The sequence below is a fragment of the Panthera uncia genome, chromosome D1 (genome assembly GCF_023721935.1).
Source record: "Panthera uncia isolate 11264 chromosome D1, Puncia_PCG_1.0, whole genome shotgun sequence".
In the NCBI taxonomy this organism is placed as follows: Eukaryota; Metazoa; Chordata; class Mammalia; order Carnivora; family Felidae; genus Panthera; species Panthera uncia.
Genome location: NC_064808.1, coordinates 47,341,215 through 47,368,758, shown reverse-complemented (window position 1 = coordinate 47,368,758; position 27,544 = coordinate 47,341,215). Strand labels below are relative to the sequence as shown.

The following is a 27,544-nucleotide window of genomic DNA, read 5'->3' as shown; positions in this document are numbered from 1 at the left end:
AGTTAGCCTATTTGCCTCTCCCAGTGTACACATACTTGCTCTCTGGTGGTTATTATTATGTAATTGTCTTCAAGATGTGGCTGAAGCTTGAATCTGGCATCAGACCAAGTCTACATATCCATGAATATAGACCACTGACTACATTTAGGGTGCAGCCAATTACGATGAATCTAAAAAAGACTGGCTATTCTCTTGGGAGAAGAATATATACCCCACCCAAGTGGCAGCTCAGTTTTCTAAGAAACTCAGAAAAAAATAATCCGCGAAGGGATAGAATCAATGATAAGGATAGGGATAATACTCTGAGAATAAACATAATATATACACACTGGAGTAAATAGGCTTCTCCTGAGTCCAAGCTCTTACTTTTATTTTTAAAGTCTGATAAAAATGTACTCAATTACATTTTATACAGTAATATTTAGTGAACTTTGTCCAAAAAGACTTCTGTTTTTAAGTTCATTTGTAAAAATAACAAAAGCTTTATAACTCAATCTCTGGCCAATAAGGAAGGAAGAAAAACCTTGCTAGAAATGAATACAAATAATTTCACACAAAAGGCCAGGTGACGTAAGAATAGTATATTAATTAATATATTTTCTTTGTATTTACAATAAATCCATTTGTTAATACTGTGATAGAAAAAATAATCAGTCCACATTATGTAGTAGAAACAGGCTTTGAGGATGACCATTCCTCTCACAATAAAAACATACAAGGATTTCTCCCACAGCTAAAGTACTTTTCAACATGACAGTCTTGGGTGAAGGTAAAACTGACAAAGTACCTTAGATATCAGCTATGTCCTAGAATCAGGAAATCAAGGGTATTACCATTAAGCAAGCAGCAGAAAGCTGTTTAAGCTTTTCCAGGACCATTTAAATAGAGTAGTTACCATGTAAGGATTTAATTTTACTTGGAGTTATAAAAAGTAAACACACTAAATTGGGTAACTGCATTAATCAAAAGCAGCCCCAAACAAAAAAGCTATCAAAAAACCCCAAAACAAGGCATTCTTATATCATGCATAAAAAGGATAATTACATAATACATACTTTAATGACCAGACCAATAAATAAATGAGGTAAATTTTACAGTTATTGAAACAAATAAACTATATTTAACCACTTAAGTGTTGCGCTGCCACTGCTTCCGTTTCAAAATATAAAGTAATATAATTAATCTATCATCTAAAAACTGCATACTTTGAATGTTTGTTTTTGATCCCCTTTTGAGATAGCAAAGGGGAACTGTGTAACAAAATATTATCTGAATATAAATCATTAACACCAATATAATACAATTATCATGTAATTGCCATTTTTATATGCACAGTAGAAATACTGTGAAAGCTAGAAAAAGATGGAAATAGACTGGCCAGAATTTTAAATTTCAGACTAACCCATGATAATCTAGAACAGGAATAAACAAAAATAAAATTTACACAACAGATACAGCTTGATATCCTTTCCAAATTCAGTAGTCCACCTGATGTACCTTCTAAACAAATCCATTACCTCAAAGTTAAAAAAGGAAGAAAACGTAAATCTCCTTTTTGAGCTTTAGTTTTCAAGTTTATGCTCTTGAAGAAGGCTAACATTAGCAAGAACTGCAATACTATTTTTACAAACCTAGAATCTTTCCTTTTGTATTTTGTATTTGCTTTCCCTATTTCAGTTATTACTAAGGGAAAAGAGAGGAAAATATTAAATTATCAAGTCAAGAATAAATATGATAGCCAGTTCATGAAACTATTAAATTGAGTCAGTTGGATCAAGAATTTCCCACTACACAGCTACTGATTATCTACAGCTACCGTTGGAGTAGTAATTTAGAACATGTCTATCATAACTACTGACAGTACTTTTCATAATATATCAATTTCCACTTTTACTTTCTTCTCTCCCTTACCTCTTACATGAATTATTTTAACTGTGTGACAGGAAATTTTATTCTACAAACTCATTTCAATTACTGAAGAGGTGATTTTAACACCTAAGCCTGCCAATTCTGAGATGATGATGATGATGATGATGATGATAGGAAAACTGAAACCCAGATGATTTCTCACTCAAATTTCTGCTTTAGTTTTTTTTGGAAGATGGCTGGCAGAATAGAAAGAAGAGCCAAAATCATTAGAACAAATACTGAGTTCCAGGAAACAGCTTCCCCTGCTGTTGTAAGCTGGTACAGTGTTGTTCCTGCCTTAATCGCTACAAAAGAGGGAGGTGCAACACCTAAAAGAAAAAAGAAAAACATAACCATTTTTAAAAAATAAAATTTTATAATATAATATATTTTATATTCACAAAATTATTCAGAACTCAAAACAGCACTGACATTATTCTAACACTTTGTAATGTACTATTTTAAACTGATTCAAATAAACCCATGTTTAAATTTTAAAAAATTAAAATTTTCTGTGTGTATAAAATTTCTTACAAGAATATAGTAATCTCTGTTTTAGTACATTGTTATTTAATTTAAAGCCCCACGGGGTGCCTGGGTGGCTGAGTCTGTTAAGCATCTGACTTTGGCTCATGTCATGATCTCAGACTGTGGTTTCAAGCCCTGTGTCAGGCTCTGTGTGCTGACAGCTCAGAGCCTGGAGCCTGCTTCTGATTCTGTGTCTCCCTCTCTCTCTGCTCCTCCCCAGCTTGTGTTCTATCTCTCTCTCAAAAATAAATAAACATTAAAAATAAATAAGGCCCCTCGAGTTTATTTCCATATAAAGAATTCAATCTTTCAACTTACCTCTGGAGGATAAGGAATTTAAAAATTCAAGAAAATTTTCTTTTTTTTAAATTTTTTTTTTTTAACGTTTATTTTATTTTTGAGACAGAGAGAGACAGAGCATGAACAGGGGAGGGTCAGAGAGAGGGAGACACAGAATCCGAAACAGGCTCCAGGCTCTGAGCTGTCAGCACAGAGCCCGACCCGGGGCTCGAACTCACAGACCGGGAGATCATGACCTGAGCTGAAGCTGGCCGCTTAACCAACTGAGCCACCCAGGCGCCCCAAGAAAATTTTCTAAAAAATAATTTAGAACATTTCTTAACAGCTTTTAAAAAAAGAATGTGCTTTGATCCAGCAATTTGCACTTTAGGAAATACTACTAATGTACCTGAGCAAAGACCTAGGCTCAAGGATGTTCATCAAAGCATTATAAACAACAAAAAATCTGGAAACAATCTAAATGTTCAACAATAAGATTGAGTAAACTGTCATTCATCCTTGACAGAATATACTTAAAATAAAAATGAAGTGGTAGGAGATACTCAGATATGGAAAGATACTCAAAATATGAGTAAGAACAGTTTATACCACAGCATGGATGGAACAACTACATTTTATTAAAAACCAGAACAAATTGGAAAAGTCACTTTAGCCAAAGTTGAAGTTAACTAAATCTGCGGGTATTCCATCTGTAAAATTAAAGAGATGGGGACAAAATTCTCTCTTCTGATTCTGTAACATTATTTTACAAAATCCAAAATATCCCTAAGATTTTTAAGTTTCTCAATGAATTCTTTAAAAGCAGCAACAAAAAACTGATTTTGATTATTCTTTTCAAGATCTGTAAGTATTAACTTAAACTTTAACCAATACTTAATACAAGAGGTCTGTTCACTTCGTTGGTATCTAAACAACTCAAATTAAATTTGAAAGAAAAGCAGAATACTCTTACTAAAGAACCATCAGAATTCACAAAATACATAAATGCATCTTTATGTTCACTAGTCAATTTCAGAATTAAGTGCCAGCTCCTTGAAAGCAAGAATCCTTGTTTCCCCCATATTTTTCGTAATGCCCATAATACTAATGTCAATAAAAAGAAAATAGAATCAACTCTATTGAAAATTAAAGTTCAGTATTTCAAAATGTGATGAGAAGACAAGGGAACAAATTATTCAAAACGGGCACTTTTATTAGGATTAAAAAAATATCCAATAAAGTAGTCTTCTTTAAAAGAAGTAACACAGGGGCGGCTGGCTGGCTCAGTCAGTTAAGTGTCCGACTTCGGCTCAGGACATGATCTCGCAGTTCCCACACTGGGCTCTGTGCAGACAGCTCAGAGTCTGGAGCTTGCTTCGGATCCTGTGTCTCCCTCTCTCTCTGCTCCTCCCCCACTCATGCTCTGTCTCTGTCTCTCTCTCTCTCAAAAATAAATAAACATTAAAAAAAAATTTAAAAGAAGGAACACTTAAGTCAACACAATCCAGCAAACATTTCAGGATAGCTATTTATGTATGCCAGGCTCTGTGCTGAAATATGTGCAAAGAACATGAAATCTAGCCCAGCTGGACACTGTTAGGTATGTACACGAGTTCTAACACAGCGTGAACCAGAGGCCTTACCTAGAAAAGTGCCAATAAAAAAAACTTTCAATGGCACATTTATCACAGGGGATGTGATATTAATAAACCAATTCGGCAGAAATGGTGTTATTCTCAAAAATATAATGTAGTTAATGAGATGTTCTCTATGACGCTCAACCTGTCATAAGAAAGAAACCAGTTAGGATCAAGATAAGGCCAATAACGAAAAAAAGTTCCTTAATATACTTATTTCAAATTCTCATTCCCTGATAGTTCAGAATCTATCCAGCAGAAATGATCAACATAGGAACCTGAAAATGACAATGATCTCATTACCAAAGCTAAGTAACATGAGATGAGGTTTTTTTAATTGTACATATAGCTTAATGTTGCACTATTAGATGGCTCAACAATGACCCTTTACACCTGAAAGAGCAAAATTAAATTTATAACTATACATAAGATACATATCATGTGATTAATTTTTAACTTCCTATAATGTAAAAGGCTAGTATAGCACATCAGTAAACCTAGCCTCTAATTTAATCTTTATTTTTGTGTTATGATATATATTACGTAAGTGATTCATTCATTAGATAAGTGAGATTGAACAAGTATAGGGAGATATTTAGTCAATTAAATAAAAGCAGTTTATACTTCTAGATCTTGCTTTACAAATAATGATTGTGATTTGCAGCAAAATGCTTAATTTCTCATTTCCTAGTTTGTAAAACAAAAGGGTAAGGCAGAATGATTTCCGGAATTCCTTTGAGATTTAACAGGTTGTTTCTTCCAATTCTTTCTAAAAATAAGATTTTCTTAGCAACATCATATTAAACCTTTCCGTGTAGTGGTGCCTATATTTGTCATTGCATGTCTTTGTAGAAATCCTGACTAAAGAGAACAGTCATTTCTACTGATGAAATACATTCAAGGAGTTGGTTGATAAAAGTTTTTCAGTGACCCACTGACAGTGGACTGCATCAACACAAAACAGGTGAGGTGTCCAAATATATGAATGTCTTCACCAGAATGATGACTTCTCTGCTCTGACTGACCTTACTAGGAATGAAGAATTACAATTACTGTTACAGTACAGAAACTGCATATTTGAAATGATTAACATTCATTATTTGCCTACTACTACTATAATTTACTTTGGTCAAAAATCATTTTTATTAAAGCCCTGAGTCTGGGTTAATTTATGTAGGGACTATACACTGACCTCCCAATTAGGCACAGAATGACACTAAATAACTTAAAAAAAAATACATGTTTACCTGTTGTGACCATTTTACTGCTTTCTCTGTTAGGTATTTGTATACAACTGGCCTCCCAACTAAATAGGAGAGCATATAGCAGAATGAGGCACCGAGTCCAGAACACTAGGAAATAACAAAAAGCCATAAGCATTGTGTACTTTTCCATCTTAGTCACATGGATATAGTCACTTAAAGCAAAGCTCAAATAGTATATATTTTGGGGGGTTAAGGGAGGGTACTCTACATGACATCTCTCGTGCACAGAACAAGAACCCATCTGATCCAGTCCCTTCTCAGACCAAATTATAACTGAGAATAACTATAACAAACTGGCACTTATGATTAAACTTAGTGATTACATCCAAATAGTTAATAATAGCATCTAGCTAGCCTAAGAATAAAATTTAAAAGCGAATTTTTTTTCAACTGCTATGCTTGAAAATACCACCTCCAGCTCTGGACTTAAGTCTGTGATGCCCCTGTTCTAAGAAAAAAGCAAACTATAACATCTGCTTATGGGGGGAGTTAAAAGATATTACTTAAACATTAATCACCTCTTAAAACTAATGAGTTTATGTTTACACAAACTAGTGGGACCAGATGCCATCCTTCTCCCTCATCATTCTATCAAAAGCTACTTTTTTTCTAGTCTCCCAAATTCATTTTATATACTTACCAAACAAACAAGAAATAAGGCTAGCGGAAAGGGATAAAGAAACCCTGAGAGTATACTGAGAAATATAGAGCCTGGAATAGCAAATGTTTGCAAGCTGTTAACTTCTAAGTTAAGGATTAAAACATAATACAATGGAATTTTTAAAAGACAAATCAAACATTTCAGAAAACAAGTATCAATACAGAAGTTATCATGTTAATAAGATTGTGTCTGTATCTCAGTCTTAAGAAAGCAAAATTGTATCTAAAAGTTTAAAAAACCATCAGTTATGATGCCTTTAACTCTAAATTGACCATTTTCTAGCATTATTATAAATACAATGCTATTAAGAGTGTGTTACTGAAAGAAAAACCAAGACAAATATCCAATGTGTTCCAGATAAAGAACTGGGCACTTTGGCAAAAGAAACAAAAGGGAGGGGAAAAAAAAAGAGAGAGAGAAAGAGAGAGAACAAAGGTCTTCAGTAATCTTATATGCTTCTCTAATGCACTGCATTTACTCCTAAATGTGTTCAAGAAACATGGTTTCTGTGGAAATCTAGGGTATGATAATTACTTGTTTCTAATTTAACTTATAAACATTTACCTCAATGCACTACTCATTAAAAAAAAGGATAGAGGTTACAGAATAAAGATCACAAACCTTACTTTTAAGAATTATGCTTTTTACTACTTCCTGTTTGCTCCCAGTTTTAGTCTGGAATCCCCCTACCCCCTTTTAAAAACCCCTAACATGATTTACTTACAAGTCAGAGTGAATTCCTTCAACATCTATGCTTCTTTTAAAATTTGTATCTTCACCCATTCTCCTACTCTATTCATGTTTTCATCTCAATCTCCTTTCTTTTTTCTGGCTTCTTTCATCTTCAGTTTCTTGCTCTTCCACAGGATCCCTGCTGTATAAACCCACTCTGATGCCTATGAATTCAAGAAAACCTAGGCTTTCCTTGACCAACGTATTCTATCCAGCTAGTGTGCCTCACCTTCACTTCCTCAGAGGAGATTCTCTCCCTGTCTCCTTGCAACCTGACTTATCCACCCGTCTCATGGCCAAAAGTAATGATTTTTTCCTGTTTATTTTTTCACCCTGATTTAACTCATTTTATAATTATGTAAAATATTTACTTGGTTCTAAAGTCAAATCTACGCAATAAAGTACATCTAGAGAATGACTTCCATCCCTCTGTCATCTCTCCCCCCACAGGTAAACATTGTATTGGCTTTTAAAAATACCCTTTCTTGGGACGCCTGGGTGGCTTAGTCGGTTAGGCATCCAACTTCAGCTCAGGTCATGATCAGGCTTGTGAGTTTGAGCCCCACGACTGGCTCTGCACTGACAGCTTTAAGCCTGGAGCTTCCTTCAGATTCTCTCTCTTTTTGCCCCTCCCCTGCTTGTGCCCTCTCAAAAATGAATAAACATTAAAAAAAATAATTTTTCTTTTCAAAAACAGATAAATTATCTCCTTGTGTATGTGTGTACTCATATCATCCTCCCCTGCTTAGATAAAACATTGCATACTGACTTACTATTCTGCACCTTGCTCTTTTCATTTAACATTATATCCTGGAGGTAAGAATGCCTTAACCACATAGACATTTCTCATTTTTTTTTTAATTTTATTTTATTTTATTTTATTTTTTTAACGTTTATTTATTTTTGAGACAGAGAGAGACAGAGCATGAACGAGGGAGGGTCAGAGCGAGGGAGACACAGAATCTGAAACAGGCTCCAGGCTCTGAGCTGTCAGCACAGAGCCCAACGCGGGGCTCGAACTCACGGACCGCGAGATCATGACCTGAGCCGAAGTCGGCTGCTTAACCGACTGAGCCACACAGGCGCCCCAAGACATTTCTCATTTTTTTTTTAATTTTTTTTTTCAACGTTTTTTTATTTATTTTTGGGACAGAGAGAGACAGAGCATGAACGGGGGAGGGGCAGAGAGAGAGGGAGACACAGAATCGGAAACAGGCTCCAGGCTCCGAGCCATCAGCCCAGAGCCTGACGCGGGGCTCGAACTCACGGACCGCGAGATCGTGACCTGGCTGAAGTCGGAGGCTTAACCGACTGCGCCACCCAGGCGCCCCGACATTTCTCATTTTTAAGTACACTCCAGTGTTTAGACTTGCCATGGCTTATGCAACCAGTTCCCTACTGACATTTGGGTACAGATACTTCTATTTGAATATTTAAAATTCTGCATGTCCTAAATCAAAGTAAATGTTATCTTCCTTTCCCAACCCTAAACAGAGTCCTCTACCTATTCCCTTTTTTCTCTAAACAGCCCAAAATACAAAGCCAAAGAAAGGTAACCACCAAGAACAAAACTGGTATAATATGGATAACTACTGAAGCTAGATGATGGGTACACAGGAGTCCACTGTACGATTTTCTCTACTTTAGTGTAGGTTTAAAATTTTCCATAATAAAAGAAATTTTTAAATTACCCTAAGATTTTAGCCTTAGGGAAATAAAAAAAGAGATGATGGTGACACATTTAATGTCATCCATAGCTCAAAAGTCTTCAGTGACTACCCAATACCACTGAATATTCTAAATTCCTCAGCCTGGTACTCAAAGTCCTCTACAGTCTGAGTGCAGTGTCTGTCCTATCTCCCTACACTTGTGTCTCTATCCTCCCCTTTTCATACCCTATAGTCCAACTAAACTGGATGACTGATCACTTGTTAACCACACCCTGTGCTTGTAAGCTCTGCTCTAGATCTGCTCAGAATGAGACTGTGCCATCTCTACCCGTAATTCCCTAGTGCCCCAGATGGAAATAGTTGTTCTACCTTTGCATGCTCAAAACACTAGATTTGTACTTAGAATATAATTAGTAAATTAAAAAACTGATTATGAATAAAATAATTATAATGTAAAAAGCCATTTATATTCAAGTTTGACATTACATAATACCAGTGAAGGTACTAATACTACACTGCTGAAGACGGTGGCCACTAGCCATATGTAACTATGGAGACACTGAAATGTACGTAGTCTGAACTCAAGTGCTATGAGTGCAAAACACACAAATTTCAAAGACTTAGTGTGAAAAAAGAATGTAAAAATACCTCAATTTTTATGCTGATTGCGTGTTAAAATGATATTTTGACATATTGGTTCAAGTAAAATGTATTACTTAAATTGATTTCAAGTGTTTTTTTACTTTTTCTAATGTCAACTAGAAAATTTAAAAATTACATGTTGTTCAATTATATTTCTTTCTATTAATTAACACTGTATCAGTTATATGCCCTAAGATAAAGTCTTTTCTCTTTTTTGTTCACTGAATTTTAAAAAGTATCTTTTTAATAAAGAGCTTAAGATTCAAAAGTGAAAATAGAAAATTATAAGACAACATGAACTTAACAAGTTATGTTATAAAAATCTAAAATGAGATGTAAAATCATTACAATCACTTACATATCAAGGCAACAATAACAATATGCAATAAAACCTCCTGAATTGACAATATTAACCAATATATGTATTTTTACTATTAACCAATATTTAAAATGTAAAACTTAGGGGCTCCTGGGGTGGCTCAGTCGGTAAAGCGTCTGACTTTGGCTCAGGTCATGATCTCGCGGTCCTTGAGTTCAAGTCTGGCTCTGAGCTGTCAGCATAGAGCCTGGAGCCTGCTTCGGATTCTGTCTCCCTGTCTCTCTCTCTGCACCTCCCCTGCTCATACTGTCTTTCTCTCTCTCAAAAATAAATAAACATTAAAAAAAATTAAAAAATTGATAAAATTTAAAACTTCAAACCAAATATATATTTTTTTTCAAAAATTTTTTTAACGTTTATTTATTTTTGAGACAGAGAGAGACAAAGCATGAATGGGGGAGGGTCAGAGAGAGGGAGACACAGAATCTGAAACAGGCTCCAGGCTCTGAGCTGTCAGCACAGAGCCTGACGCGGAGCTCGAACTCACGGACTGCGAGATCATGACCCGAGCCGAAGTCGGCCGCTTAACCGACTGAGCCACCCAGGTGCCCCTGTATTTTGTAATAATAAAGCCCTTCTTATACTTTCAATTCACTTTCTATAGGACACTTTATCCTTTTCTACTAATTTGCATATGGATATTAAGACAACTAGGCTATAACATTTATAACCCCAGAGATTGTGAAGATCCATTTATGCTAACTGGTTGACTGACCTTATGAGTGGGTATCTCCTTTATCCCTCAGACATGTTATCCCTCCCAAAGCTGAGAGGCAAAGTAGGGTTAATAAAAAAAAAAAAAAAAAAAAGATGACTTTCCAAAGTAAACAAAAACTGTATGCCTTGTTCACAAAAACCTTATAAATGCCAAATTTAAAAAAAGGAATCAAGTTTTTATCTTACTTGAGGAAAATATTTTAATTTATGGTTAAAGTGTATAGAGGCAAAATAACCTTTAAGTCTAACACTAACACTATGGTTTTCCCAGATAGGTTCTAAAATGGAATTAGTAGGAAAGGGGAGCAGTTATGGATTTCTTAAAACAGTTTATGTATTATTAAATCACTTTACAAATAGCTGCCAAATAACCTGCTGAAAGACAGATGCATAATAATTATTCTCTAAATTTTTCCCAAATTTGGATTTTTCTCATAATAAATAAGATGACAAAGTGCCTAAATAAAAATGTATTCTCACCAGGTAGATAAAGGAATGTTTGTATTATCAGCAAAAGTTTTTGTTAACATACTTAATAACAAACTGTTTATGCTAGGAATAACTGCTTCAGGGTATTTAAGAATATACTGACAACATTTATATAAGGAGGCAAGTATAGAAAAACATATATATATGTTAAATACATAATATCTAGTCTACTATAAATCCAAGAAAAGAAAATGCTAATGAATTTTACAAGAAAAAGTTTTAATTGCGAAGTCCCATAAGCCAAAAGAAATTCAGGAAATAAAACAGGAAGCAAGAATATAAAGAGTTTGAGAGAATTAATAAAGTAACTAGTTTAACTTTTAAAAATAAATGTTGGTTTCAAAAGGAGAATGATTACCTTTACAGAATCGAGATAATGTGTTTCATTAAATGAGAAGATTTGAAAATAGGTTGGATTAAAATAAAAGATACAAAAATCAGATTGAAGTTAAAGCCTGTAACTGGAAGACTAATCACCAGTAGCATAAGCAGTTTGAAAATACGCAGGAAGAATAAAGCTATTTTCCTGACTAATTAATACAACATATATTTCTATAAAATAAAGAAATATATACCAAGAGTTATTTTAAAAATTTATATCCTTTGAATGACTAATTTTCCACTTAAGATCTTTTTACAAAGAAACCATTAAATGGAAGAAAAAAATCACAAACAGAAAGATTTATAACACAACATGTATAAAAGCAAAAAATTAATTACAAAGTATATCTTCAAACCTAAGGGAGTATTTTTAAAAATTATGCTGTGGTGACTATTCAAAACAAATAAACTAAATTAAAATAATCAATTAACTAATACAATCATAAATTAAATAGATAATTATCTTGAATAATGCAGAGGAGAGGAAAATGTTTATGATAAGTGAAATAAGCAGAATACAAAAAAACTGGTAGTAAATATTCAAAAATAATAACTGAGTTGAGGAGATAGTTTAAAGTGATAATTTTTCCATTTAATTTTTCAATATTTTATTTAATGTTACATGAAATTAATAACTTTTAAAAGAAAAAAATAGTTATGCATAACTAAACAGACCCTTTAAGACCTCTTTCTTGAACAAAACTAGATTAACAGTTTTTTCAGTTAAAAGGATACAAAATATATGTAGCAAAATAAGCTACAAGTACTTGTACATAAAAGGTGTCCTTATATTTGGATAAAACTTTTCCTAGAGCCTTGGCATCATCCATATCTCTGGGAACCTTCATATTCACTCTTTCTTCTCTAAAGAAATAAAATTAAAGTGAAAAATTTTAAAGCAGAAATTTGCCAAGATAATTAATATCAAAATCAAGTTCAAAACATGAAGTTTTATCCAAAATGATTTGGCGCTTTGATCTGTATTATATTAACCATAAATTCATAAGTTTTAAGTTCAAAAGTCTATAACTATTTGTTTTTAATGATTTAATATAATTTCTTGAGACATGTTATCTATGTATGAAAGTTCAGAATGACCCAAACTAAATTAGATTAAAAGCATTTGCTCCAACACTGGTATAAATTTTGAGTTAAAAAGTGAACTACTGATGTTAGCATATTCAAAACATATTTAACATCATTTTGGGTAATCCTCATGAGAAGCTAAAATCAATAATTAATTACAACTAAAATTAAGTAAAATTTTTGATGAATTTACAGTTCACATATCTTCTGGAATATTTCAACTCAAAGTTCAGATAAAAACTTACACATTTTTCCTTTTCTATTAATCTTACTTTATATTTGGTGCCTTATTTGGAACTGAATTTCTTACTTATAAAAGGCTCAAATAATTACGTTTGTGTTTAATGTATATTGTGCCCATTTGTTTACATGATAAAATTTAACCAATCTTGCAGAACAATGACAGACTGCTGCCTAATTTCTATAAAAATAGTAGGTAAACTGTGATTTCTCATTTATAAATTTAAAAACCAAAAAACTCTTCATAGGGGTGTGTACACACACACACACACACACACACACACAAAGAAAGAAGCGGAACATAACAGTGTATAACAGCACACTTGTACACAAGTGATGTTATCATTCTTAGAGCAGATTGGGAGCAAAGACAACCTTAATCTATATATTCTTGCTCTCTTTCAGTCAGCTCTTAACTGCCTCCTCCTTGATCAAAACCAGAAAGGATCTAAAATTCAATAACACTAATAGTAACCTAACAATATAACATGCTAGCCTCCCAAAAGCATTTACACTGACATAAGAAATCAAAGTATGAAAATAAAAATAAGTTTAATTACAAAAATTTCAAGCATGAGGAATTGTTATTGAAAGGAATTTAGAGGAAACGGGAACTTCCAAACACCCTGAAATCATATTTCACAGTTCTCCATTACCACACTAGTCTGGCTCTGGTTGAAAGTCTAACTACATTTTAGTAAGTCTTTTATGTAATCTATGATTAACATAGGTTGGTATTACTGTGGTTAAACAGCCCTGGGATATTTTGCCTTCTTAAAGTATGTTTCAGTTCCATAATCTCTTCCCTAAAATTCAAAAAACTCTGGAAACCAAAAGTTCTTCATATTTTTGTCAGCAAAAATTGACCCACACTTAAATATCATAGTCTTTTATCATGCCCATTCCTCTGCAAAAAATATTAATGAATTTGATAATGGGATCCTTCCCCAGATCCTGTTGGAGGTACTACATAACAGAATTTGTTCCATGTTACCTGTCCAAAAATGGAAAAATTCTAAATTCTGAAACACATTTCACCCCAAGGTTTTGGCTAAGGAGTTTTGGATGTATTTAAGATAATACAAGTTATTTTTTTTATAAAGTCCATTTCACTGTGAAAACTACCTATTCAGGTCATATCATTTCCATAAAACAGGGAAAAGAAAAAGAGCTAGGAGAGAGAGATGTGGTGGGGATAGAAATGAATGAATAGAAGCAGACAAACTGATCACAAGAAGGAAGGGAGAAAACATAGATGGAAAGGTAGGGAAAGCAGAGAAGAAGAGCATCAATGGTTTTCAAACCACAGGTGTCTTTTATGGATTTTAAAATAAGCTTGCTTGGTCACTACTAGCATGAAAAATTAAATAAATAGAACAATTTAGAAAATATCAGAGACCACCACCTGTTTCAGGAAACTTTAATTTTGTATGTATACATGTATGCAAGTGAGCGGGGTACAAGGGACAGGCACATGCCTACAGGATCATGACATAAAAATCTATTTCTTAATATAGTTATATATATTTTTTTAATTTGAAAGCCATTAGAAAGATGAGGCTTTAATTACAGGAGCAGTGCTAGGAAAACCCTGCACAGAAAATCAGGAGGCATATTTGGGAAAGAGTATTTAAATAAGTGTCACTAGAGACTTGCTACAAATCATGATAGCTAATATACACTCACCATGACAGTTCTGTTGCTTCAAATTAGTTTAACTTTTAATCTACTTTATCTATAAATGTCTAGGCATTTTTCAGTTTCTTTCTGTATACTTACTCACTAAGCTGAGGAAAATTTTTATATACCAAAAACATAACAAAAGCTGCAGATAAGAAAATGGACACCAATATAAGAAGTGACATTCTTGCTGACCCAGCTTCTGCACAGGCTTTTTCTGAAAGGGAAAAAAAAAAAAGCTATAATTAAGATAAATATTTTTAAAAGACAGTATTCCAAGTCAGCAAATAATTTCCTTAACGACTTTCCTCCCCAATAAACTGTTCATACTTTTGCTCAGTTTTAACATAGAAATTTAACTACTAATGTATTTGCCATTTATTAACCAGGCATATTGTTTCGGGGGGAAATACCCATTTCAGAAGCATGAAAAAACAGAACACCAGAATTTGCAGCATTGATTTGCTGATAAGCCAAAGGACAAAAGAGGGCATTGCTCTAGTTACTGTCACTGACTTTCAAATTTATTTATATTGGGAGCTGACAACATAGACAGAATGCCCTCTTAGGAAAAATGAGGTAAAGCGGCAATTACTTCAACTGTCACAAGAACCCAGAAATTGACTAATACAACTGGTGAATGTTAATACAGTACTTTTTACACCAAACGCTTCAGAATATAGTTGAGCCTCAAATGTTTTGGGTGGCTCTCTGGGACTCCAAGAATGGCAGAATTTGTTCACATTCCCTTACAAGGTACTCTTCGTGTTATCTAAAAAATTATATGCAACATAAAAGTACAGGGTACACGAGTGGCTCAGTCAGTTGAGCGTCTGACTCTTGATTTTGGCTCAGGTCATGATCCCAGCATCATGGGATCGAGCCCAGTGTCAGGCTCCTTGCTGAGTGTGGAGCTTGTTTAAGATTCTCTCTCTCTCTCCCTCTGCCCCTATCCCCCGCTCACATGCTCTCTCTCTAAAAATAAAAATAAAAATAAAAAATAAAAATAAATAAATAAATAAAAAGATAAAAGTATGGAATGAGATCCAGGAAAGAACAAGTAGAAGAATGAGCAAGAATGAGCTGTTTTTATCAGGAAGTAGTCAATAGTGGGGAGGCAAGGCCAAGATACCTTAGTAGTGCTCTCTGTGGAAACAGAAGTGGTGGCATAATTTTTATTGTGCACATTTACCATTATTCCATGTACATACTTTTAATGCTCAGGGGATTAAAAAATATATGTATACCATAAGAATTACTTTTAGTTCTCTGAGAATGAATCTACCACTATGCCCCTCCCTAACTACTGCCTGTGTAACTTTTATACATACTTTTTATGAAGTATCCTAAAACAAATGCCTGTACTCTATTCGTTCATTTGGCAAATTCTTCTTCTCAAACATTTATATAAACGTATTAGATAGGTGTCACTGCACAGTTGAGTAACACCCTCCTCCTCAGGGAAAACTTTCTCATATTCCCCTTCCTCTCAAAGGGGCTAATCTCGTTGGCCCTTTGATTCCAACACTACCTTCCCAAACAACAGAAGGCTAACTTGCCCAAGGTTGGACACCTGACTCAAGTAGAAACTCATTATTGGCTGACCAAATTGTCTCTTGAAAATTTGAACTAAAAGAGATACTGTTGTCAAGAGGTGGTATGTCTTGAGGCTGAAAGATCAAGCAGTGAAGGCCACAGATAATGACAAGGCAGGCCAAAGACATGTACCAGAAAATGTAAGAGTGGAGGTTAAAACAAAAACGCAGAGAGCCCAAGTGGGAGCTATAGCTAACCTACTTGTTAACTTCTAACTTTCCACTTCCCTTAAAGCCTAGCTATATTTCATTTCTTGCTCACGGATGCCAGTGAGATTGCCTCTTTAAAAAAAAAAAAAGTTTTAAACGTTTATTTTTGAGAGACAGTGAGCATGGCAGGGGCAGAGAGAGAGGGAGACACAGAATCCAAAGCAGGCTCCAGGCTCTGAGATGTCAGCACAGAGCCAATGCAAGGCTTGAACTCACAAACTGCGATATCATGACATGAGCTGAAGTTGGACACTTAACCAACTGAGCCACCCAGGAGCCCCGAGATTGTCTCATATATTTGGAAGAATCTCCTTTTTTATTGGTGCTAGTTAAAACTTATTTCTGCTCCTTTCAACCAAAAAGCCTTAACTAAAAGACAAACTTCATTTTTATACCTTGTCTCATTTTATTGTAGTTTTATATATTTTACAACTGAATTGGTAAGATTTTGCCCAATTCTATGTTAAACATGGAGCAATACAAACCACCTAGCTCCACGCAAGGTGTACTGTGTGAACTACATGAATTGGTATCACCAGGAGCTTGTTAGAAATGCAGATTCAGAGGGCGCCTGGGTGGCTCAGTTAAGCATCCGACTCTTAGTTTCAGCTCAGGTCATGATCTCCTGGTTCTTGAGATCAAGCCCCGCATTGGACTCTATGCTGACAGAGCAGAGCCTGCTTAAGATCCTCTCTCTGCCCCTCCCCTGCTAGCTCACTCTCTCTGTTTCTCAGAATAAACATTAAAAAATGCACATTCTCAGGCAAACATGCCAAAACTACTAAATCAGAATCTGTGTTTTAATAAGATACCCAGGTGATCTGCATGTACATTAAAACTTAAGAGAAAACAATATGGCCCACTTTGCCTATTTTATAGGTAAGTAAATAGAGGCCCTAAGGAGGTTGCACTATTAAAAAAATTCTTAAGGAACTGAATGGCATAAAGTATATCCCCAAAACCCTTTAATATCCATGTATAATCAACTCATAATTTCTGCTATAACACAAATTGCTTAGGTTTGGTGCTTTGATATACCAGATACAAATTGTTCTTATCTGTTCATTAAAGCTGACTTTCTGAAAGACAATATTATGTTTATCAAGCTCTAGTATGTGAACACTAAAGTTAAAAAAAAGACTTTACTTCAACTATTAAAAAAAAAATGACTGTACTTAAAAAACCAAGTTACAAATAGAAATTTACTTGCTCATATCATACTTTTTTTTAAATATTCTTTTTTTTTTTTAAGTTTATTTATTTTGAGAGAGAGAGCGCATGAGCTGCAGAGGGGCAGAGAGAGGGACAGACAGAATCACAAGCAGACTTAGTACAGAGCCCCACGTAGGGTTTGAACTCATGAACAATGAGATCATGACCTGAGCTGAAATCAAGAGTTGGACGCTTAACTGATGGAGCCACCCAGGCACTCCACTCATATCATATTTCTAAAATTTACTGCAGGAAGCAATGGGATCATAAAATACTACAAAAGATGGCTTCAATGGAGTAATAAACCAGGATGCCTGCCACTGAACACTATAGTTCATTAACCCACTAATGTATTTGTATGTTTTGCAGCACAGAAAATTGAACAGAGACCTTAAACATCTGAGGTAGGCATAATATGAAAAGATCTCTGCAGAATCTTATGATAACAAATGCCTAATTGTCCATATCTTTGCCTTGGTTATGATATCTAATTCAATGCTTATCTTGAGAATTTAAGAAATCATATTTACTCACTCTAAAAAGAAAAGAATAATCAGCCAAAAGTGACAAAAAAAATCAGTGTGCAATAAAACCAATTCAACCAAAAATGTATTTTTTTTAATTTTTTATTTATTTTTTTAAAGTTTCTTTATTTTGAGAGACAGAGAGAGCAGAGGAGGGGCAGAGAGAGAGGGAGCCTCAGGGAGCTCAGCACAGAGCCTGATGTGGGGCTTGAACTCATGAACCGTGAGATCATGACCTGAGCCAAAACCAAGAGTCAGACGCTTAACTGACTGAGCCACTCAGGCGCCCCCAAAAATGTGATTTTAAATAGAAAATCTACTGAAACACAAACTTCTCACTAGGCTAAAATTTTATTTTCCTACTTTGTTAAATAAAGAGGTAATCCACAGGAAAAGAAATAAAAGTAATATATAAACATTGAGGTTTATGGCATAGTTTTCTATGGGCTGACATCAAAGCAAAGTGTATGTACACACACATACTCTGTACAATTATTCGAAAGGCCTGCTACTTCTTAAAGGCATGCTACTTTTAAATCTACCTGGAATTAACTTGCTCAGCCTTCACTTTTCACTTACTTCCCTGCTTGAATCAAGTCCAGAGTACAAAAAGGACTGATACAAATAATTTAATATTACTGGCATCTTTTAAACTCTTCAAAACCACTGTTTTTTTTTTTTTTTTTTCATATGGCAGACATTTGTGCACACAAGAATTGTAAGAATAAATGGCTGATATCCCCCCAACCCCCACCTCTTTCTCGGTACTTTCCTTTAGGACTTCTGCTCTGCAAGGTATGCAGTCAAATGTAGAGTTGCTTAGGACGATCTGCTGAGCATCTATTATGTACAAAATGTTTTCCTCAATCTCTGCTTCTAAGAAACTGATAGCACCATTAGCTAGATTACCAAGGAATGAATGGCACAAAGGGGTTTTGAGTATATAGGAAAGCAAGATTACTGGGCTGGAGTAATGGAGGCAAGATTCACAGAGCAGGTAGAAACTTGGTTGAAGACTAAAAGATAAGAAGAATTTACAGCTTTCTAATCCATACTGTAGTTAAATATAATAAGATTTCAACAGGTTATACAGTTCTCTTAAATTAACAATTAGGGGTGCCTGGTTGGCCCAGTCGGTAGAACAAGAGACTCTTGATCTTGGGTTGTGAGTGAGCCCCACATTGGGTATAGACATTACTTAAAAATAAAATCTTTAAAAAAAAATTAAGTAGGACATTAAGCAAGCTAGCTTTAAAGTTAAACTATAATATTTTCTTCCCATTATTAATTTGCCAGTCCTAAGTAAGGAGTCAGAGGGAAGAAAGGTGTCGGGCAACATTTAACTGGACTACAGAACACTACCCTGAATGCTCCCAGAGTACACATTTCTGACTGCTACTTGTTGTCTTACAGTTGGATGATGAAACACATAGACATTTGAATAAAATTAACCTCCATGTTTAACTTGATACCTATTTTCTGCACTCTTTAAAATTAGGCAAATTTTGTCAAGCATTGTGTTCAACAGTAACACAGAAAACAAACTGATGAGAATATAGAAAATAAATGACCTTCAATATTGAAGCTCTCCTTTCTTTTAAAAAAAAAATTTTTTTTTTAACGTTTTATTTATTTTTGAGACAGGGAGAGACAGAGCATGAACAGGGGCGAGTCAGAGAGAGGGAGACACAGAATCTGAAACAGGCTCCAGGCTCTCAGCTGTCAGCACAGACCCCGACGCGGGACGTGAACTCACGGACCACGAGATCATGACCTGAGCCGAAGTAGGCTGCTTAACCGACTGACCCACCCAGGCGCCCCTGAAGCTCTCCTTTCTTTCACACTAACTGGTAACTAGGGGTTGTTAGATATTATGATTCAACAATTATTCTTGAGTGTAATTCTATTAAGTCCAGAGACTAGCATGTAATTGATTTAGAGTTCTACACAAATAAAAGTTGAAAATCTTGTTTTAATAATAATTATACATCTACATGTATAGCATACATTTTTATAATGTACCATGTCATTTAGCATTTAGAGCTATCCACAACAGTACTTTACACATTCATTAACCTTCACATCTTCCATCATACTAATTCCCAATCTGAATTATCCCCATATTCTGCTTTCCAACCTCCTCCCAGGCGAAAATTACTATTAGACTACTAGAGAAAGTCAAGATTATGTTCTCTTAGCCTACAAATTCACAATTTTTTCTATCTTCAAATAAGGTTATCACTAGCAAATAATCCTTTCACAGCACACTCCAAAAGGGCTATTTCAAGTCTCTTCAAGCCTTTAATTCTATCTTCATCAATTCTCAAACAATGACACTCCCTCCACACTTCAGTGAGCTTCCCAATCTCTACCTTAAGATCTGTTCCTCAAATTATCCTCTCTTGCTCCTTTCCCCTTATCTTTGCATTAAATGCCAACACACTTCCTTCCAGATTTTGCTCAAAGAATTGTCTCTTCTCTATGCACCCAGTATCTTCAATTCTTCCTCTTAAGATCACCTTTTCTCTAACTCCTAATATGCATATATCTATTCTGAAAAGTCATAACCTTAATGGCCCTATAGTAGCTCCCTATTTTCATTACTATTTTCATATCAAAATCTTTTGAGGGGCATAGGGGGGCTTAGTCAGTTGAGCATCCAACTCTTAATTTCGCCTCAGGTCATGATCCCAGGGTCATGGGATCAAGACCCGAGTCAGGTTCCACACTGATCATGGAGCCTGCTTTAGATTCTCTTTCTCTCTCTCTCTCTCTCCCTCTCTCTCCCGTGCTCACTCTCTCTTAAATACAGACATACAAACATACATACAAAAAAAACCTTTGAAAAGCAAAATCTTCCTAAATCTGCAAGATTTTAGGAATGACTCTACCGGTCATCAGGTCCATCAGGTCATCAGGTTCTCAACATTCAATGTTTTCTAAACTTACTTGATTCTACCATGAAGAAGCAAAAGACCCATCTCTTTACAGAAACTCTAACAAGTGTTCAAGGTCACAAGAATCTACTGCAGTATTTTTGTAAGTAAATTTTATTTCAAGGGCTTTAGAATTATTTTTAATTTTTAAAAATAAAAAAATGGTAGCAGTATCATCAAGTATAAATGTAAACAGCTAAGATAACTATAAAATACAAATAATCGACTATTACACACACAAAACATGTTTGTAGGTACCAGACAAAATGGCACTACCAATTTTGTACGAAAGCTCATTCTCTAAGGATTATGCCCTGCAATTGTGGTACCATTCAATCCACATACCTTCAGACTCAGTTAACCACTTTCAGATGCTTCCCACCTCCATTCACCAAAGACTGAGATCAAGCTTATAATAAATTTCTTCGTAATCCTAAAAGATTCATCATCCATTTAGATGATCCACCCAGGCTCAAAAGTCTTTAAGGTTCATTTCTATTCAACTTTAGCCACCCACTTCCAGCGACACACTAAGTTCTCACATCCCGACACTGCTCTACCTTGGACATTTTAAATTCCAACATGCTATTCCTTGATCACCTTTATTCTTTCGTGAGCTTATTCCCTCCATTTTCTCCCTTCTCTTGGGCTCCTCACTTTTCTTCCTTCCATGCCCAACCTCGATTTCATGATATATCATCTGAAGCAACACCATTGATTAGAATCCTTACCCTTTTCTTATATCTAATCTAACCCAATACCAGTAATATAAATTCACCTTCTTCACGAAGATGGTTGAGCACAAATAGAGAAAAATCATGAGTGACCCATCACAGAGATCCATCTTTGGGAAAACTGAGTTAGCCTCATTCCTACTCCCATTTTTTTAGGTGTCAAACATGAATCAGGTTGAGCCAATCTGATAACAGTGACAGGTTCAGGGACAAGCATTTGATCTGAGACAGTCTAATCAGTGTGAATATTTAGATTTTTTATTGGCAATGCTAGGAAAAACATTATCAAAGTTATCAAGGACGTATTTAGCTTACCTGGACCTTCACAAGAAATCAACCTTAAGGTAAAGCTGACATCAAAGATATGAAAGAAATCTGATCCTGATCACTGGGCTCATTGGGCCACTGGTTCCAGGCTGAAGCCAGGGAATCCCACTTAATCTATCAATTTTTTAGTTATATATATATCAATCAACCATCTTTCAGCAAGGGTTTCAATTATATTTTCTATTGATAAGCACAAAAATCCTGATACATAATATTTTGGTTGAGACTGTCTCAACAAATTATACTAACACCTTGGTTGACATCCAGTTGCCAATTTTAGTCTTAACTCCCGGTTATCAGTAATCAGAGCTTCTTTCTTCCTCTAGGCCAGTACCTTGCTCACAGCAGATGCTCAAAGAATATTTACTGAACCAAATAAACAAGGCAGGATCTAGAACAGGCATCTGAGAGGGGTGTATTATCCAAAGTTGAACAATATTGTCTTCTAAAAGTAGTAAAATCAACTTTGAGACAATGTTTCTCAAACATTTTTGGCTGCAATCATAATAAACAGCTTTATATCATGATTAGTACACACAAAAATCTATAAAACGAAAAATAAAATTCAAAGAACACTTATGCCCTACTACATATGAAGCACTCTATTTTCTCTTCCATTTTTTAAAATGACTCATCATTACCCATCAAACTGATCTCACAGGGCTCTCGCTGCTCACAAGGATGATGATCTATATATATTTAAAAAACACAGTCCTAGGGGCGCCTGGGTGGCGCAGTCGGTTAAGCGTCCGACTTCAGCCAGGTCACGATCTCGCGGTCCGTGAGTTCGAGCCCCGCGTCAGGCTCTGGGCTGATGGCTCGGAGCCTGGAGCCTGTTTCCGATTCTGTGTCTCCCTCTCTCTCTCTGCCCCTCCCCCGTTCATGCTCTGTCTCTCTCTGTCCCAAAAAAAAATAAAAAACGTTAAAAAAAAAAAAAAAAAAAAAAGAAAGAAACTGATGACACTGGATGTAACTTTAAAAAAAAAAACAAAAAAAAACAAAAAAACACAGTCCTAGCAGTTCTCTTGAATCGAAGTGGGAAACTTCTATGACTTGCTAGTAAACAAATCAGCCAGAACAAATAACACAGAAGAAAATAAAATACCCTCATTCAGGCACTCTTGCATGTAGATTAGATCAAGAGCCTCATAAGTGCTTCTTACTTACTCTTCCTCATCATGCAAGAATTAGACTCTCAGTGTTATTATCTTGGTCAAGTCTTCACAGTGGTCCTCAGTCTGTAAGGCTCAGATGTTAGACTAGAGATCAGAGTCATGGCAAGGAATCCACTAAAACATACCAAACACTGCATGTAGAATGTAAAGTAGTTCAAGCATACACACAATGACAACTATTTGTCAAAGTTACATAGATGAATTTCTCAATCAAGAGTTAACTAAAATTTGGGGCGCCTGGGTGGCTCAGTCAGTTAAGCGTCCGACTCTTGATTTTGGCTCAGGTCATGACCTCACAGTTCACAACACTCAGCCAGCCCCACATCAAGCTCTTCTCCTTCTCTCTCTGCCCCTCCCCCACTTGCTCTCTATCTCTCTCTCTCAAAAATAAACATTAAAAAAAGTTATTAAAATTTTTATCTCTTCTCCAAAACCTTTAATTTTTTGAGATGTTAAACCAGATACCATCTGCAATTAACAAAAATTGCTTTTCATAATCTGGAAAATTGGTTGCTAAATAGTTACTAATGACACCACATCACCAGCTCATTACCATTACCATAAGCAACCAAACCCTATCAGGTAAGGGATCTACAAAATCTTTTGCCCAGAGAAAGAATTCCTAACACTAATTAAAGAGAGAGACACAGAGACAGAAACTGAGAGGCAGAGAAGAAAAAGAAAACACTGGAAATCACTAATTAACAGGATGGATCAAAAAACTAACTTTGCAATGAGGCGCCAGGGTGGTTTGGTCACCTGGGTGGTTTGGTCGGTTAAGCAACCACTCTTGGTTTCAGTTCAGGTCGTGATCCCTCATGGTTTGTGAGTTTGAGCCCTACATCTGGTTCTGCGCTAGCAGTGAGGAGCCTGCTTGGGATTCTCTCTCTCCCTCTCTCTCTGCCCCTCCCCTGCTGTCTCTCTCTCAAAATAAATAAATAAACATTAAAAAAAAAAAAAACCACAACACTAACTTTGCACTTAAATCCCTCTGTACCAACATTACTTTGATCATGGCCAACCTTATCTCCTACTATACCCAACAGAAATCCTCCATTCCTGACAAATTAATGTTAATAAGTTTACTGACATAAAGATTCACACTAACTTTCCAGCTTAATGTTTCCTCCGCCCAGAATCCCTTACCTTCTCTCTAACAATGCAAACCCTACTTCTTCCTGAAGGCATGCTTTCACATCTCCCTCTATCCTTCTATAGATGTGTAGTGCACAGAAGTTGTTTGATAGCATCATAAAAATAATTGTGTTGAATGGGTTATTCTAATGATAAAAGATAAACAATTATAAAAGCATTTTGGAGGTTTCAAGGTTTTATTTTCCAAATAGCTTTAGGTTAAAACAACAAAAATCAGTAATAAAAAAAATTGACTGCTACTGCAAACCAAATGACAATCTTTAGAAATGATCTATCTGGAAAGACTTCCTGAAGAAGTCTTCAGGACACACTTGGATTATTGTCACTCTCCATAACAGCATCTTCAAAACAATGTTCCTTTAATTTAGAGTGGATTTATACTTAAACAACAATTCATTTTTGGGGTTTTGAAGTTATTTGGCTCTACTGTCTATAAGATGGAGAAATGCCCAAATACATAAAGCCTAAAAAGTCAAATTAGACTAAAGACATTTTAAACTAAAGTGTGCAATACATTATTGTTGTCTATACTTATGATGTTGCTAGACAGTCTTCAAAGACCCTCTCCCTACCCATCACCGGTGGTGTTCCACAATGGCCATTTGTTACGATCCCTTCAAGTTTATGGGCTTTTTAAAAAATATTTAAAGAATTTAATCATTTTAACTCTTGAAAAGCAGTGAAAATCTCTATGCCAAGATGGAATCAAAGTATTTAGCTTCGAGGTATGCTTTCTTCTTAAAATAATATTTAAAGTTCAGAGAAATGCCAGAATGGTGTAATGGAAAAAAGCTTGAGGATGGGAGATCTCAGCTATGATAATAATTAACATTTATTTAGTCTCCACTTCACACAAGCCACTACACTAAATGCTTTACATCCATTATTTTTGCGTAATCCACACGGCAAGCTATTATTACTATCACCTTTGTCATCCCCACTGTACAGTTTAGACACTGAGTTTTTAAAGATAACAAGTCCAAAGTCATAAGTGGTTGAGCAGGCCACTTGGAAGTGGCACCTGGACATAGTTAAATCCTTGCTCTTAACTACTACTTGACTAATCTTGTGACTTTATGCAAGTTCCATATCCACTCTGGGCCTCAGTTTCCTCATCAGTGAAAATAAAGCAAGAGTCTTGAAGTTCCTTCCAGCTCTGTCTAGCTTCAATATTATGAAGCTTACAACCTCCCTGAGCTTCAAACAAGCCAGTGTCATCACTTCTTTTAATTGAATTCAACTACAACAGCATTTACGAGCCACCTCCTAAGTGTCTGGCCTTGAGGTGGGCAGCGGCCCAAGCAAGCCCAGGTCCCTAACCCTCTCTGCTCCCGCGCCCCTGGGTGCCAAGCAGGCCCCCTCGAAAATCCCTGGGACAGACCGGGGTCCTTTCTACTCCGAAGCCCCTCCGGCACACTACCCCCTCTGGGCCAACCCCAGCTCTGATTCCGGTTCTACTCACCCTTCAAGTAGTCTCCGCTGCCTGGCGTCATGAGACCGCGCGTCCCCGCTGCCCTGTCCCCCACAGGGGTCGTGTGGAGTGCCCCCGTCTGCGATCTTTCGGCGACTCTGCCTTTCGCCATGGCTGCTGCAGGGAAGGTGAAGGAAGAGAAGTGATGCCGCCCCCGCTTAACAACACCTCCGCCTCAGGCTCCTTACACCAGGGGCCACAGCCGCAGCCACAGCCACTTCCGGCGCGACCACCTCACCTGAGACGACCTCAGCCCGGAGAGCACAGCGACGCTCTGCTGAAACCTACAGCGCCCACTCGGAGTAGGCTCCGCCCCGCGCCACCCCCGTGCCTCGCGCGCTCACGCTCGCCCAGTAACCGCGAGACAAGTCAGGGCCCTGGCCCACCCCGTTCACTGCCCCGCCCCTGCTCACGACTGTATGGAGCATGCGCAGTCGCAGTCCCGGAATCGGTTGTAGCTCGAGGACAAGAGGCATCTAATGCGCAGCTTTAATTATCCGGAAGTGCGGTCCTTGAAACTTCAAACCCTTTGTCCCGGCCGCCGGAAGTGCCCGCGAGTGATTAGTTGGCGTTGCGCAGCGAATGGTGATTCAGCGTACTGACTTCACCAATTCTCCAAGCGGCTGTCTTCACTCTGTCGGGTCTAGATGTTTCGTCTGAAAATGTTGAAAAATACAAAGCCTGATCCGAACCAATCGAGTTTAAGGAAAGTTAAGGATCAGAGAGGAGCTATAACCTGTGAAGGTCACAGGATGGCAGAAAAGGGTTTAGAAGCTTTCCCATTGCCTCACCCTGTCGCCCCTCACTAGCAAACCCAGGTCACCTTATTTAGCTTTTTCTTTCACTGAGCCCAAACGTGCCGTTGTTGACTGTTAACTTTTTCCACACTTAAATCTCAGAACAGTGTTCAGCTTATTGGTGAGTGTATTGGAATTTCCTCTTGAGAGCGACTTGGCAGTCTGTATAAAATACTCTTCCTATCCAGTAATTATATTTCTAAGAAACTATTTCATGGAAGTAAGGATACACAGGGAGTTATTCCTAACAGCATTATTTATTAGTATAATGGTAAATGTGGAAGCAACCTAAAAACCCAACGCTAAACAATAGTTGACTAAATTATGGGAGCTTATCGAAGGGAACTTTTATGTACACAACCTCTGCCTACTTGCATTAACACCTTCAGAGGCACCTGGGTGGCTCAGTCGGTTGAACGTCAGACTTGGGCTCAGGTCATGATCTCACAGCTCGTGAGTTTGAGCTCTGCGTGGGACTCTGCTGACAGCTCAGAGCCTGGAGTCTGCTTCTGCTTCTGTGTCTCCCTCTCTCTCTGCCCCTAACCCACTCGCATTCTGTCTCTCAAAAATAAATACACGTTTAAAAAAAAATTTTTTTTAAAGACCTTCAATGACCACTCTAGGAGGTAGCTCCCCATTTTATTTCCTTCATGATCGTCATTAAAAGCAATTATTATTTGGATTATTTGTTTACTTGTTCATTGTCTGCCACCTCTACAATGTAAGGGCCTTGTCTTTTTGTTCACCATTGTATCCCCCAGCAGCTGACAGAGTGCCAGCATCTAAGTGGGCATTCAATAAATTTGCTGAATAAATGTTCAACCATAGAAAATTATATTTACGAAGAGGTTAATAATGTGGAAAATGCTTATTCAAAAATTCAAAAAAGTGGGGCACATGGGTTAAGCGACTGACTCTTGATTTCAGCTCAAGTCATGATCTCATGGTTGGTGGGATCAAGCCCCTAGTGCAGAGCCTGCTTGGGCTTCTCTCTTCTTCTCTCTGGCCCTGTCCTACTTGTGTGCCCACACTAGCGCACTCTTTCAAAATAAAAAACTTTAAAAAAAAGAAAAGACAAAAATTCAAAGAAGTATAAAAAACAAAAATATAAAAT

The 27,544-nt window shown here is 36.3% G+C and overlaps 1 protein-coding gene across 2 annotated transcripts; it reads right to left on the bottom strand.

Moving 5' to 3' along the window:
• Window positions 1-566: 566 nt before the first annotated feature.
• TMEM41B (transmembrane protein 41B) lies at window positions 567-25,979 on the bottom strand. Of its 2 annotated transcripts, none has more exons than XM_049650359.1 (8): window positions 25,872-25,979; window positions 25,625-25,750; window positions 14,394-14,511; window positions 12,024-12,152; window positions 6,258-6,351; window positions 5,600-5,704; window positions 4,359-4,497; window positions 567-2,237 (listed from the first exon to the last, which is right to left on the bottom strand). In XM_049650359.1, the coding sequence occupies exons 2-8, from the start codon at window positions 25,743-25,745 to the stop codon at window positions 2,068-2,070; spliced, it is 876 nt and encodes a 291-aa protein (XP_049506316.1). In that variant the 5' UTR covers window positions 25,746-25,750; window positions 25,872-25,979; the 3' UTR covers window positions 567-2,067. The 2 variants fall into 2 exon arrangements, with proteins under 2 accessions (XP_049506316.1, XP_049506319.1); XM_049650362.1 differs by having other exon boundaries at window positions 25,625-25,747; window positions 25,872-25,967.
• Between the last annotated feature and the right edge of the window lie 1,565 nt (window positions 25,980-27,544).